General features: G+C 37.0%; 1 protein-coding gene across 1 annotated transcript in view; it reads right to left on the bottom strand.

Annotated features, from left to right (window-relative positions):
- The window catches only part of LOC106463404 (short transient receptor potential channel 3-like), a 107,656-nt gene that overhangs the window by 55,916 nt on the left and 37,548 nt on the right, over positions 1 to 14,192 (bottom strand). Inside the window, exons 3-4 of the mRNA XM_013923425.2 lie at positions 9,729 to 9,940; positions 3,711 to 3,859 (exon numbers count right to left, since the gene is read on the bottom strand). Coding sequence (XP_013778879.1) covers positions 3,711 to 3,859; positions 9,729 to 9,940 — 361 coding nt within the window. The remainder of the gene's footprint in view (positions 1 to 3,710; positions 3,860 to 9,728; positions 9,941 to 14,192) is intronic.

Genomic DNA, 14,192 nt, shown 5'->3' with positions numbered 1-14,192 from the left:
TGGCTTTTCCCGCTAGGCTTATATACTAACGAAGAGGCTTCTCCAAAATTCGCGGAGTTCCCTGATAATTCTAGAAATTCAGTCACACATGCGCTAGCAGCGTCACGTGACTTTCGCTGTCGTAACAAAAATTTTAACCTGAGTAAAGATATATCCTCTACTAGTTATAAAAGAGTAAAAAAAATAAACCGTGATTTATGCGCAAGGAATACTGTAATTTTAATTTTGACTAATATATTGCTTTGTTTGTTTGTAGTCAAGTCCAAAGCTACACAATGGTCTATTTGTGCTCTGCCTACCATAGGTATCAAAACCCGGTTTTTAGTGTTCTAAGCCTACAGACTTACCTCTGTGACACTGGGGAAGAGGAATATTTTAACATAATATATATATATATTGTTTGATTTTGAGCAAAGCCACATTGAGCTATCTGCTGTGTCTACTGCAGGGAATCAAACCCTGGATTTTAGGATGATAAATCTATAGACTTAACACTGTCCCACCATTGGATTTAATATATTGCATGTGTCTTTTTCTATGCTTCACATTAACATAAAACTACTGTATTCATCTTTTTTAAACCAGAAATATATATTCTATAGGCTTAGTATGAATGTAGAAACTTTATATGTTCAACTTTCTAGGAGAAAACTTGTATTTTTATGTAGCAAAAACTTAATGAACAACACTTCATGATCACAAGATTTAGTTTTTAGTTTTCCTCATGCCACTTCAATTTCCCATTTCTTGAAAAGGTAAAACTAGTGATTTCTCAACAGTTTTAAACTTTACTTTTATAAACAAAAAGGTAATAAAAGCAAAAGATTTTCAACATTTTTTCATACTTCACATTACCGATTCCTGTTAAAACAATGACTTCCTGAATTAAGTGGTTGAATAAAATTTTAGCACCTGAATTTAATGGCCAGTTCAGCTTTGCTTTCAGTAATTTAAACAATATTTATTTATTAATAAATGGTGTATCTATTAACATTTAAGCAAAAGAAACTTTGAGGGAAAATGTCATATTACAAAACAGTATAGATTTTTCACAAACCCTAAATTATAAGCACTTCTTTACTACAAATAACAGCCTAAAAGTTAACATTTTTCTTACATTGAAAATGTATTTCTTATAGGTATTTACTTCCTACAAAAAGCTATTTCGAACATCTTTCTGCCCTTTAAGCATTGATAAAAAAATTTCACGCTCAGTGCCCCAGTCTATATACCCCATCAATTTCACGCCATTTTTGAACATGTACATATCATGTGATTACTCTTCACCAATGTATTGCACCACCTATATTGGTACAGCTAGCTCATTCTACTATTTCTGCTAAATCTTCATTTTTGAGAATTGGCAGGCTCTAAAAGAAGAACACCAGCAGTGGGTACGATGGGTGGGAAGTTTATGACAAGAGGTGAGTGCCTATTAGAAATACATTTTAAGTGCAAATAAAATTTTAACTTCTGAAACGGTACAACACTACTTCTGGAACAGGTATGCTCTTTGCCCTTGAAGTAGAAAATTAATCTGATAAAGGCAGAAAAAAGGATGCGCAAAAATGCAACTTGTTTGTAGAGATGCAATCTATAGTAAGATATAAACTGAAATAGCTAGGTACATACACAACCTCAACTAGATTATGTATGGATAGACAAGGTTCCATAACTCATCCTCGGCATTAGGAAGTTAAGGATCAAAAAAGATAAAAACCAATGTATTGTAACATAAACACATTGGCTAGGGCATGTGGACCATGTTATATATACTCAACATCCCCAATCGTAAGTAAACAGTGTATTATACATCAAGCATTTAGAATTATGAATAGGAAGTTAGCTTTTGGCCAAAACTGGACAAACTCCCAAAACCACCTTGGGAGCAATAAGTACAGCAAACTGAACCTGGCATTATGGGGTCGTGGCATTGCCTCAACTCAACCCTAAAAACCTGTATTACGAGTGAAAACTATAAATCACTCAACAGTAGATGCAGGGAAGTGACATCCTGCACATGGAACATTCACTCAATCATATGAACAGTGTACATATGCCGGTATTAAGAGGGAGACAATGTCTCCCAAACTCAACTTAAGGAGTAGGGAAAGAACCTCCTGCAACCAGAATTAAGAAGAAGAGGGGCATCTACTGCACACAACTGTAGGAACCTGGTGGTGTCATTCCAAACACATATTATATACTAGGAAGATCCCACTTATACTGGACCTGCTCCAACCAACAGTTATCCACCTAGTAAAAAACACCCAGGGGAAATGGAAGGAGGGAAACCAGCTTTGCTCTCTTCTCACTGATTGGATAATCATGACTATGTATGATAAATTAAATTTCTAAGCACACTCAAAGGAAGCCTTCATAGTCTACCATCCCAGCAACTGGGAACTGGTAAGAACTTTTGTGTTCCACTGGAAGAAAAAAATGGGGAAGTCTAAAGGAATGTCACACCAGAGAAAATGCAATGGGTGTCTACAATTCCATATTTTGAAAAGCAAACCAACCCTGATATATTCAGTCAAAGGGTCAGCAAAGATGGGCAGAAATCCCCGTCTGCTTTACTCATGAAGTCCATGAGTGACGGTTCATCATTGAGTGAAACTTATTGATATCTTGAAACACACACACACACACACAAACATATATATTATATATACCACTGGGTATGCCACCAGTGTTCTTGCAGAACACCTTACCTAAACGGTGTGTTATAGTGCAAGCAATAAATAATACAGGTTGGGGCTAAGCATACCTGACCAGGCAACACCTACCACAGAGTGGGATCCAATTATCAGCGGTAAAAATGAAGGTTGCTGAAAATAAAAACATAAATGAAAGGAAGTGATAAGACCTATCCCAATTAAAGGCGAATGGAAGTGTGTAGAATCACCATGATATCCACCTGAAGAAGATGCAGCCAGAACCTAATAATTTGACAAATCCAACAAGTTAGCATGACAGGGGATATATCATGGGAAACAGAAGGGTTGCAGAGAATGAAACGTCGGGAACATGAATCACAAGAGGAGGCAGTGCATGCCACATAACACTGTAAGGAGCAAATCAGACAAAGAAGCTGATCAGGATTGTAATGGGAGTACATGTGGGAGATGGAAAGTAAGGAAATTGGTGTGAAAGCAAAACCACTCACAGGTTTAGGAAGGAAGGGCCGGTCGGGATATAGGATGAAATAACAGAAATGGTAGAGGATGCAGGTAATGTTAATAGCATAAATATCTGATTGACAAAGTCCACAAACAAGGAGGAGAAGTAATTGAGTCTTGAGGGAGATATAGAGATGGTACATAGAACACAGACAAAAGTTCAAAGGGTGGATGGGAAAGGGCATAAAAGACCACATTGAGCATGAATTTTGTCTTTTCCTCTCAATTCTTAGTTTGTTTCAGAATGATTTTCATGTAAGCTTGTTGGTAATGTATTTTTTATCAGCTACGAATGTGTATAGCTAGATACTATAGAAAGGGTCAGCATAAAATGCAGCACTCTATGAATGACAGCATTGGTAGTGTCACTTTTATGCAGCACAATTTTTATTACTCTTCAACCAAGTTTGAACATAATCAGTATGTTTCACTGTTAAGGCTTAAATGTGAGTCATTATCATTAAATTATGAACTAAAAAAATAAGAGAAGTTGATAAACTTAATACAAAAAAATAAATACTGGCATACTGGGGTCATTTATCTTGTGGCCATTCTCCATGAGCAACCTTGTTATTCTTATATTGCCATTAATGGCAGCAGCCATGAGAGGAGTCAAATTGCTACTGGCAACATCTGGAGGTGAATCATCTGTTCCCTGGCTCTTAAATTCTGCATAACTACAACATAAAAAAGAAAAACAATTTTAAGAAATATAAAGAAACTATTTTTTGTAGCTAGGACTTGTGGTCAAATTAAATTAAAATTTTGAAAACTTGCCTCTCTACAGACTATCAGAAAAATATACTAATTTTCAAGTTTGGTTAAAGGAGTTTAATATATAGACTCCTTTATCTGAAGTATTTCCTCATTCAAACTACATCCCATTACCTTAAACTACTATTATCTACGATAAATTTATTGTCTTCTGCTTACACACAATGATGTGGTATGGTTTAAATTTGATGAACCGAATCATTCAGAATTTATTTTTGTAATGTTTCTAAATTTCGATGTGTTTGTTTTTCTATACTTCTTTGTAATTTCATAAAATTTAATTTAAAACTTTAAAGAACTAATAAATGGCATTTTCCGTATGAAGAACTTATGTGTGACAAAAGCTGTAGCATAATTGGAAATATTCAATAAACTGACAAACAAGTGATAAACACAATATAAAAATTCATACACTATAGTCTTCCTATACTGAAAATGTATTTCCAATAGGTACTTCCATCCTCTCACAAGAGTAGCTTTTGTGCTGTCCTCTATATGCAAACTTTTTCATAACGCATGCCACAAGCCTTCCACATCCCATAATGTAATCAAACAATCCAACATGTCTCTCATGCAAATCATCATGCATCATCTCTTCACCAATAGGAGAGCACTACTATCACTTGACACACGACTCCCTCTATGCGCCACTACCATCACTTCAAAATTTGGCAGATGATGTAAGCACTGGAAGTCTGTGGATAGGGGGGTGAGAAATGGGAAAGGAGGGCAGTACCTATCAGAAATACATTTTCAGTATAGGAAAATTATAACTTCTGATACAGTACTTCCCTCCACATTGAAAAGAATGGACCAGTGCGAGGGAAGAACAGATGTACCTCCTGAAACATCCAAAGGATACTTCTCTAGATGAGAAAAACAGATCAGATGACCTGAGAAGGGGCACTGCACCACTTCTGAACCAGGTATCTCCATACTACGAACTGCTAGGAACAAACATGGTGGAAAGTGATCCCAACCAGATAAATATAGAAATTCAATCCCACAGAAGTAAAGTGGGTAAATGAGTATACATCACACGGTGTAAAATGGCTAGGATGCGGCGGATTGTATTTGGTAAGCCAACTACATCCCAAACATTTTCACTGGGTACTGACATCCACGCGAGGGTGGGATGAGGATCGTATGGGATTCACCTCAAACGCCAAAATCGTGGATGTGAGGAAAACACTGACTCCAGGGTATGACATACGATTAGCATTCATCCAGGGATCCGGGAATGTGTCATCTGGTATCCAAGGGAATCCATCGCATGCAGTCAACTCCCATGACCATGAGATTGGTCCAAAACGTCCAAAGATCGATAACATCCCCATTGCAAGAGAGAGAATGAGGGAGTGCCCAGGACAAAAACATCCCACATATACCTTCCATGACCCCAAACCTGTGTGAGGACATAGGTTCATTGGTTCACTTGATATCTAAAAGCAGCCCGCAGGATATCAACATCAGCGTGAAGGTAGGATGAGGGCACCCAATCAAAGAAGTGAACTGGATTTCGATGTCTCACTCCATCCAGAGGATTTTGCGCTTTCTATGCCAGCAGAACACAACCAACCTACTCTGAACTGAATGGTTTTAGCCATCTATGTTACCCTCGCAAGCCACAGAGGTCTAGGGAAGGAAGAAACAAATCAAATAAATAAGAAGATAGGTTTCGTGGTAGAGTGTGCAAGTGACATAGATGGTGAACAGATCCAACTGAAGCCATCTGAAGGCCAAGAAGAGAAGGAAATACACCTTAAGAGCATGAGGCAATGGGCTCAAACGAAGCTAAAGCAAAGAAATGGAGTATTACATTAATGTCTCAATCTGAAAGTACCGGACACCTAGGTGGCCAATGGATCAAAATTGCAAGGACAAGGGAAAGATAGATCCTGCAGTAATGGGAAAAATGTAAAGTATGGGATATGGCTGCATGATAACCTGATATCAAGAAGCTGGAATACCCCTTCTTAAAAACCATGTAAGATACTCAAAGATACCAGCAACTGTAGGATGAATAGCTGGGATACCCTGAACCAGGGTCCAGGTGCAAAAAACATTTTATTTCTGCTGATACACAGCCATGGATATGAGCCACTACTGTTAAATTGTCATAATGGATCATGACCAGATGATCTCTGGAGATGGGAAGAAAATGATCCAAAGCCTCACAAACAGCAAGTTTGAAGATGTTTATATGAAGAGAATGTTCCCCAGCAGACCAACGACCCAATGCCTTCTGGTAAATGACCCACGCACCCCAAACTTGAAGGAATGCATCCATGAACAGATGTAAAGCTAGCCACATAGGAGGAAGCAGGACACCCACTGATGTATAATCCTTGTCCAACCACCATTGGAGATCATTCACAATGTGGAAAGGAAAGGTTATAGGAGCATCCAAGTAATCTCCAGCAAGGTTCCATTGGTCATGGAGGGCCCATTGAAGGGATCTCATATGCGCCCAGTCAAGGGGTATGAGAGTAGTCATAAAAGACCACATCCCCAAAAGCAATAGAACCTCATGAGCAGAAAGTGAAGGAGCAGACAGAGCATTCGAAACAGCCAGTTCCATAGAACAGAGCTGAAGAGGAGAAAGTTGGCCCAACTGAGATGGATGTTGAAAAAAACAACCAGATGAATGAGTTACTGGGTAGGATGAAGGAAGGACTTCTCCGATGTGACCCACCAGCCCACCTGAGCAGCTTTGAGAAGGAGCTGATGAGTACAGCAGGCCGACTCCCGTTCAGAATGAGCGAGAAGAATCCAGTCGTCCATGTAAAAGTGAAAGGGCAACCCCAGGGCATGAAGATGTAGAGTAAAGGTTTGCACCACCCGATAGAAAATGTACAGTGCTAAAGCCATGATGGACAAACCAAAGATAAGGATGAGAACACTGAAATATGGAAATATGCAGATAAGCATTGGAGATGTCCATCTTGGTCACCCAGAGAAAAACCTAATCAAAGAGTAAGGTAGAATGCCATGGTGAAGTATGGGGTACGAACATATCGATTGAGACGGGACAGGTCGATGACTGGCCTTCAGTCCCTGGTCATTTTGGGAACTACAAACAGGCATGGAGCAGGTTCAATATCCTGTTGTGTGAGGAGGTCTTGCACTGCCTTGGATAGATCCTGGTGTGACAAGGGATCCTGAACAGTAGGAAAAGAAATAAACACATGGGACAATGGATGAAGGGTAAGAAAGGGTATGGCGAATCCCTCTGACAAAACTCGGTGAACCCAAACATTGGAGATGAAAGGGCTCCACCAATGAACGAAGGTCGCCAGACGAACCCATACCAGACCTGAACCCAACAGGTAGTCACAAGAACTGTTGTTTGTGTACCATGTGTTGTCATGAAAAACATAAACAGTGGCACCACTGAGACAAGGAGGGTTGAAAGAGAGGAATCTGTGCCATGCTTGGCTCTGACTGGAACAAACAGGCCACCAATGAGACAGGGTTGATTATTGTTGGACCAAAGCCACCCTCGACTCCAAAGATTCCGAAATTGTGTCAAATATGAAACATCTAAAAATGGAGCCATACAAAGCTCCCATAGATAAGGAGTCGGGAGACGTCCACGACAATATGGCATCACAACCTCAAAGATCCCAACAACAAATACACTACGTTTGCAGGGCCAGAGATGACAGATGGGCTAATGTAAAAGTGGAGAGGGGGAGAACATCTCCATTAAACCCCTTAGGGTTCATGTGAAGATCCTGAGACAGGAGATGGGTCGAGGAGAGGTACTGCAAAAGAGATAAGATGAAGGCGGGAATACTAGGCATGGTTAAGATGAAAGGGAGACTTGGGTCCTGCCCCCAAACAGGCAAAACTCAACCCAACAATTGTTGGTCCAGATATGGACAGTTTACCCTATGATATGCGAGGGCAGACTGATCCAAAGCCAGCGGGGGATGAGGTATACTAATGCCGTCACCTAACTGGGAGACAAAATGCTCAGTGTGAACCCAAATAACAGGGGTGGGGGAAACTAAAGGTTGGGAGGCAGAATCATGTAATATAGAAGGACATTGGTCATGAGAAATAGGAGCAATAGACAAAACATCACATACCAGAGAAATAAAATCCGTGGAAACAGATGAGGGCCGAACAGAATCCTCAGGTAGGGTTTGGGAAGGCACAGCGAACTCTGAGAGGGGGACAAACGATCACAATTCTCATGAGCCTGGCCAGGCTCGAAAGGCTCAGGAGGAAAAGGGGCAACAGCAGGAGACAAATTGTCCCATATAATGCCCACTCTCCCTGTGAATAAAGGCCGATAAATCCCCCCGACAGGTCGTCTGCACCTGTGGCCTGAAGTATGGCACAGACGAATGAGAAGTACCTGAAGAGGTAATTTTAACTTTCGAATTTATACTTGATACCAAACAAACAAGCGAAACTTTTGCAGCAAAACTCTGGTAAATCACACCCTTTCGAAAATAAAGTGAAAAAAATCGTGAAATAAAGTAAATTAAGTTAAACCACTTCCAGAAGTAATGGGCAAAAAAAAGACACCTGAACTCAACCACTGCCAAACAAGAAGTGATGGTTCGGTAGTGGTGCATAGAGGGAGTCACATGCGTTACGTGACAGTAGTGTTCTCCTATTAGTGGAGAGATGACACATTATGATTTGCATAAGAGACATGTTGGACTCTTTGATTTCAATAGGGAGGTGCGAAAGGCTTGTGGCATGCATTATAAAAACGTTGGCATATTGAGGGCAGCATAAAAGAGGAAAACTAATCTTGTGAGTAGAGGGAAGTACCGTGTCAGAATTTAATTTTACAAAAATAAGTTTCAGCAATACAACAAAACAAGAGGTACATTTATTGGGAGTACATTGTTATACTAAAACAAACTGATGTATACAATACATAAATGGCATTTTAGTTTAAAAATATGTTATGTTTTCTAAACAAATGCAAACATCCACTGTATCCATAATTAACTGCAAACAAAAGCATATATAATAATACAACAAATATACTTTAATTTTAGAAAAAGTTGGCTTAAGAAAACTACCAAAAAGGGCTAACATTTATTGTACAGGTACACTTAATCTAAAATAAAAAGGTAACTCCAAGTTATTTTAGTTTAATGCTTACTGTTTTATGAAAAGAAGCTCAGGAAAATTATTTAAACAGCATTATATATAATTAATTTAAACTAAGCTTGTATGTACAGTGTAAATTATATTATTTCATGCCAGCAAAACAAATGTAAGTGATATGGTGTTATCAACATTTCCAGTAACATACAGAACTATAGTTTTTACAGCAGCATTAACAAACTAGTCAATGTTTTGTAATCTAAAATATGTGGTATGAAATAGACAGTTACTATAAAATCTATAGATTTACATTTATTCAATAAGTCATTATTAAAATTCGTATTCCACATGTAATTGATACAAACATTTACGTAATTTATAACAAAAGTTGGAAAATATTATAAATTCATTGACTGAGTTCGATTCTTAGGTTATCTTCCTTAGTACAATATCTGAAAATTTTGTAAAGAAATAACATTATTTATTTCCTAACAAAAAATAACTATTGCTACTTTGAAATATTAAATATGATATTTTATTATGCTTCTAAGAACTCCATAAACATTTTTGGGACAATTACTGCAATGATTTCTTAGCACTGTAATATAAACCCTGTATCATTATATGGTTGTAATTAAAGGTATCTTATATTAATTTTTTTAAAGAAAAGACTGTTCTTAATTGGAGAAATCTCACCTTGCTAACAATATTTTTAAAATAGGTTCTTCTTGCTCCAGCACTGCACGTAAGATGCTTGCATAATAATGATCATAATCAATTGGTTTAGATCGATATTTTGATAAGTTTAAAAGTTCAACTACCAACTCTTCATCATGTACTCCAACAGCAATTTCCAATGCACGCTCTCCTCTAAAATTACAACAGTTGATTGACAGATTTGGATCTGTCTGAAAATAAAAATAAATAAATCACATGAAGTTATGTTTTCTCCACTGATGTATTACAAAATAAGAAATAACTGTCAAATATTTTTGCACTTACGTGTATTAGCATACATCTTTTATATATATATATATATAGTATTGTTACGACAGCGGAAGTCACGTGACACTAGTAACACGTCATGAGCTTCTAGAAAATTCCTGTACCTTCGTGAAGCCTCGAGTGTTTACTAGATGTGCGGTATTCTTGTATATAAGACCGCCAAGAAGTGACGGCGACAACGTAATTGAATTGCAGACAGAGATAGAGACGGACAATTGAGTCGGGTGCGTGAGTCGTTCGTTGTGAATTATAGCGTTTGTTATAGCGTGACTGTGGAAATTAAGTGAATTTCAAAGTTGTATTAAGAAAGAATAAACTAGTTTTATTTAAGAAAGGACTTGTGTCACTAAAGTTTCATCGGAAAGAAATTATACGGGAAATTAACTAACGACCAGATACGTAACAGTATGTGACTAATTGAATTTGGACTGCTATGACCTTAAGCCAGTAATACATCATCATGGTATTATATGGCTTCTGCTGGTAAAGTATTTTCTGGCCATATCAGAGTGAAATTTATAGACAAACTGAAGGCTTTTTCTTAATTCTATTCTCTCTTAATTGGAGTGACAAATTTATTCTGGGATGGTTAACCTTACTTTTATCAGAACGTAGAGGGTTATTCTCTGTAATCCTGATAAGATTAATTGTTTCTCAGCAGCCATGTCAGAAAAAAATTCAACTGTTCTTCATTTTGTGTAGACATCAAATTGAAGTTGTCTACTATAATTTTATTGTTTTCTGCCCATACACAATATTATATTGTTTTATTGTGGTATTTAGGTGTCCTTATCATTAAGACTTAAAATTCAGAAGTTAAATTTGTAAAACTTTCTGATTAATGTCATAGTAAATAAGTGTACATGAGAATATTGCTGAATAAGGTAGTATGGTTTCAATTTGACGGACCTAATCACACAGAATTGGTTTTTGTTGTGTACCTAAATTTTGATATGTTTGTTTTTCTATGCTTCTTTGTAGTTTCATAAAATCTAAGTTAGAACTTGAAAGAACTAAGAAATGACATTTCCATATGAAGAGCTTATGAGTGAGAAAAGCTGTTGATTAATAGATGAAATGTGCAATGTGAGATTGTTGTATGGTCCAGGAGGAATCCTCTTCTGGCCATTGGTGTTTCATTACTAATACAAAGGGCAGTATTTACTGTCTCAATCAGAAAGAAAGTAACTGTTTCCAATCTTGGTTTATACAGTGATACCTTAAATAGTGGAATATAGGAGTACATGTTGAGTTGGAAGTCACAGTGGCATTGTGTAGTGTACTATGGTACATTATAATTGTCTACTGCAGTGACAGAATATCCTACAAAGCATAGTTTTCTCCAGAAATAATGTTGCTTGCTTCAAGAGTTATCTATACAAATGTTTGATATTTTTCCAATGATTATCTATAATTATGGATAATTAACTATTCAGTTTTTCTGCTGTTCATTGGTATTGTTAAAACCTGGAATTAACTGCATAGCTGTGAGAACATCTAGCTAAAAATTGCACTGGCAGTTTTGGACTCAGCACTGAGACAGTAACTTGGAGGGTAGCTAGTTGAATATGCTAGTGTTTTTATGGAACCAGATAGATGCTTGGGTTAAAAAACAGTGTGAAGTCACCATGCAGATAATGGTGACATATTTTGGAGTACATAAAATATACTGCTGAGATAAAGCGGTAGCTGAAAGATGTATTAGTACACAATCACAGTTTATTTGTCTCCAATGATAATTTGCAGAAATAAGGTTCTGAATAAACTTAAAATGGGTGAAAATGGTACAGAAAGCTGAATGTCTGAACATGCTGCAAGGTTTATTACACTTTATCTGGTTACAGAATACTGAAAGAAGAGAAGATCTAAGACTGTGAGTGCTGTGTCGTAACATTCACCTTGGGTAACATAACACAAACTACTAATGGTGCTAACTATGGGAAGGCTGCAACAGGAGAAATATCTCATCTACTTGAATTACATTTTGATGTATGGCTTCAGTCTGCTACTGATAATCTAGGAATAATGTTCAGGCAGTTAAGAAAAGCAGGCTTGAAACTGAAGACAAGAAAATGTACACCCATGCATACACATGTTGAGTTTCTCAGCAGCAGTGTGGGGAGGGATAGAATGTCTATAGACCCTGTGGAAAACACAGCAGTAAAAACTAGCCTCACCCCATACTGAAATGAGAGATACACAGCTTCCTAGGTTTTGCATCATACCATCGATGATCTGTGGTCATTTACTCTGAAATAGCTGTACTACTGTTTGCACTCACTAAAGCTGAAAAGCATTTTTAAATGAAGACTGCGACAAGTCATTTTGGACTAAATTGTGCTTTAGTCAAGGCTCTGGACTTTCCTTATATGAGACAAGACTGTTGTTCAATCTGAATATTGATCCTTGTGAAGGTGAGCTGATGCAGTATTGCTGCAGGTGCAGAATGGAGTAGAACATGTAATCTCCAATGTAGTTACACAGTAATAGCTTTGTATTGCAGTTGTATTTGTTAAGCATTCCCACTGGTACCTGCTTGTTTGTTAATTTCCGGTAGAAATTCTTTCCAAGGAACTTCAGCGATACAAGTCCTTTCTTGATTAAACCAGTTTATTCTTCACTGTTGAAAGTAGAGGGAAATCCACTTTTACTTAAATAATAAAATTTTGAGGACAGCTGTTGAGTAGATTATTTTATTTTTAGAAAATTTATTACAACGTTTCGACCACTTGTGTGATCATCATCAGGTAAACTTATGATATAGTGTCAAGTATTAGTAATTTACTCGAGCATTTTTTTAAAATTCGAACAAAATGCTCGAGTAAATTATTAATACGTAACACTATATCATAAGTTTACCTGATGATGATCACACAAGTGGTCGAAACGTTGTAATAAATTTTCTAAAAATAAAATAATCCACTCAACAGCTGTCCTCAAAGTTTTATTACAGTTTATTCTTTCTCCATACAAACTTTTAGTACACAGTAATTCCACAGTCAGTACGTTTCTCAACTTAACAACAAGAGTTCACTAGGATATATATTGTATTTGTACTGACGTGAAAAATTAGCTTTTCTTGCTACATTCATGTCTATATGCTCAGTGGTGAAACACACTGTTGTAGCATATGTTTTACAAATACAGGTGGTTCTTTCTCAGAAACTAAGGGAGGTAAATGTTATGTGCTTATCCTTATCTATTACCTCACCATGTGGACCAATAGTTAAGTGCATTGATGCAAACCTTTACTGATGTATTGGCTGAACCTTGGGTAGCATGACTGTCAGCATCTGGAGAAGTCCACATGGATCAAGGAGCATATTTGATCAGCCAGTTATTTGCAAAGTTATGGACAATCTTTTATATAGTGAATCTACACAATTCACTATATCATTTACAGCCGAGTAATTTCATGTAATACGTTATTCAAAATGTCAAACATGCTTTTGAAGTTTTGAATCCTGACTTAATCAACTGAGACAAACGCTTGAAGTATGTCATTATAGCTCATTATACAAACAAGCAATAGTTGACTGGTTGTTCAAGAATATGTGAACTGATTGAAGTTTGCATTAGTTATTGTGCCTGTCAAAAGTAAGATAAAGTTACCCTATATTTGAAGAGATGATATAAAAGGAATTAAAGTTTAATCATGAAGACTAGGAATGGCTTTGGTATGTGCCTGCTATATGGAAATAACTAAATTTCAGCTGTATTGGTCTATCTTGTTCTCAGACAGCTTAACCTAACAATTTATGAGCTGTAGTGGTTGCATGGACACGTTAAAGTCATACGTAATTAATGAATCTTTCATGCACTGGCTGAAAAAGATTTCAGAAGTTGAGGATTTGATAGGTCAGTCTTAGAACTTCAACAGTTTCACAAAGAACTTTTAAGAACCAAATGAGACTTAGCAAAAGCTAAATATGTCATTAAACAGACAACCTCCAGCAACAGGAAGTCTGAAAATGTTGACCTCTTAAGCATATTTTCTTACAAGACATCAAAATAAAGCTAACTCTTCACATTCAAAGAAAATAGAATACTAATTTCTTAACATCTAATTCTACAAAACAACCTCTTATTTTATAACATAACAATGTTTTGGGTCAACATGGGACCTATTGGTCCATCTCGGCTGTTCCATCTTCC

Source organism: Limulus polyphemus, unplaced genomic scaffold (genome assembly GCF_000517525.1).
Source record: "Limulus polyphemus unplaced genomic scaffold, Limulus_polyphemus-2.1.2 Scaffold1398, whole genome shotgun sequence".
Taxonomy (NCBI): Eukaryota; Metazoa; Arthropoda; class Merostomata; order Xiphosura; family Limulidae; genus Limulus; species Limulus polyphemus.
Note: the sequence above shows the minus strand (reverse complement) of the source record. Positions and strands in the feature narration are given on the sequence as shown.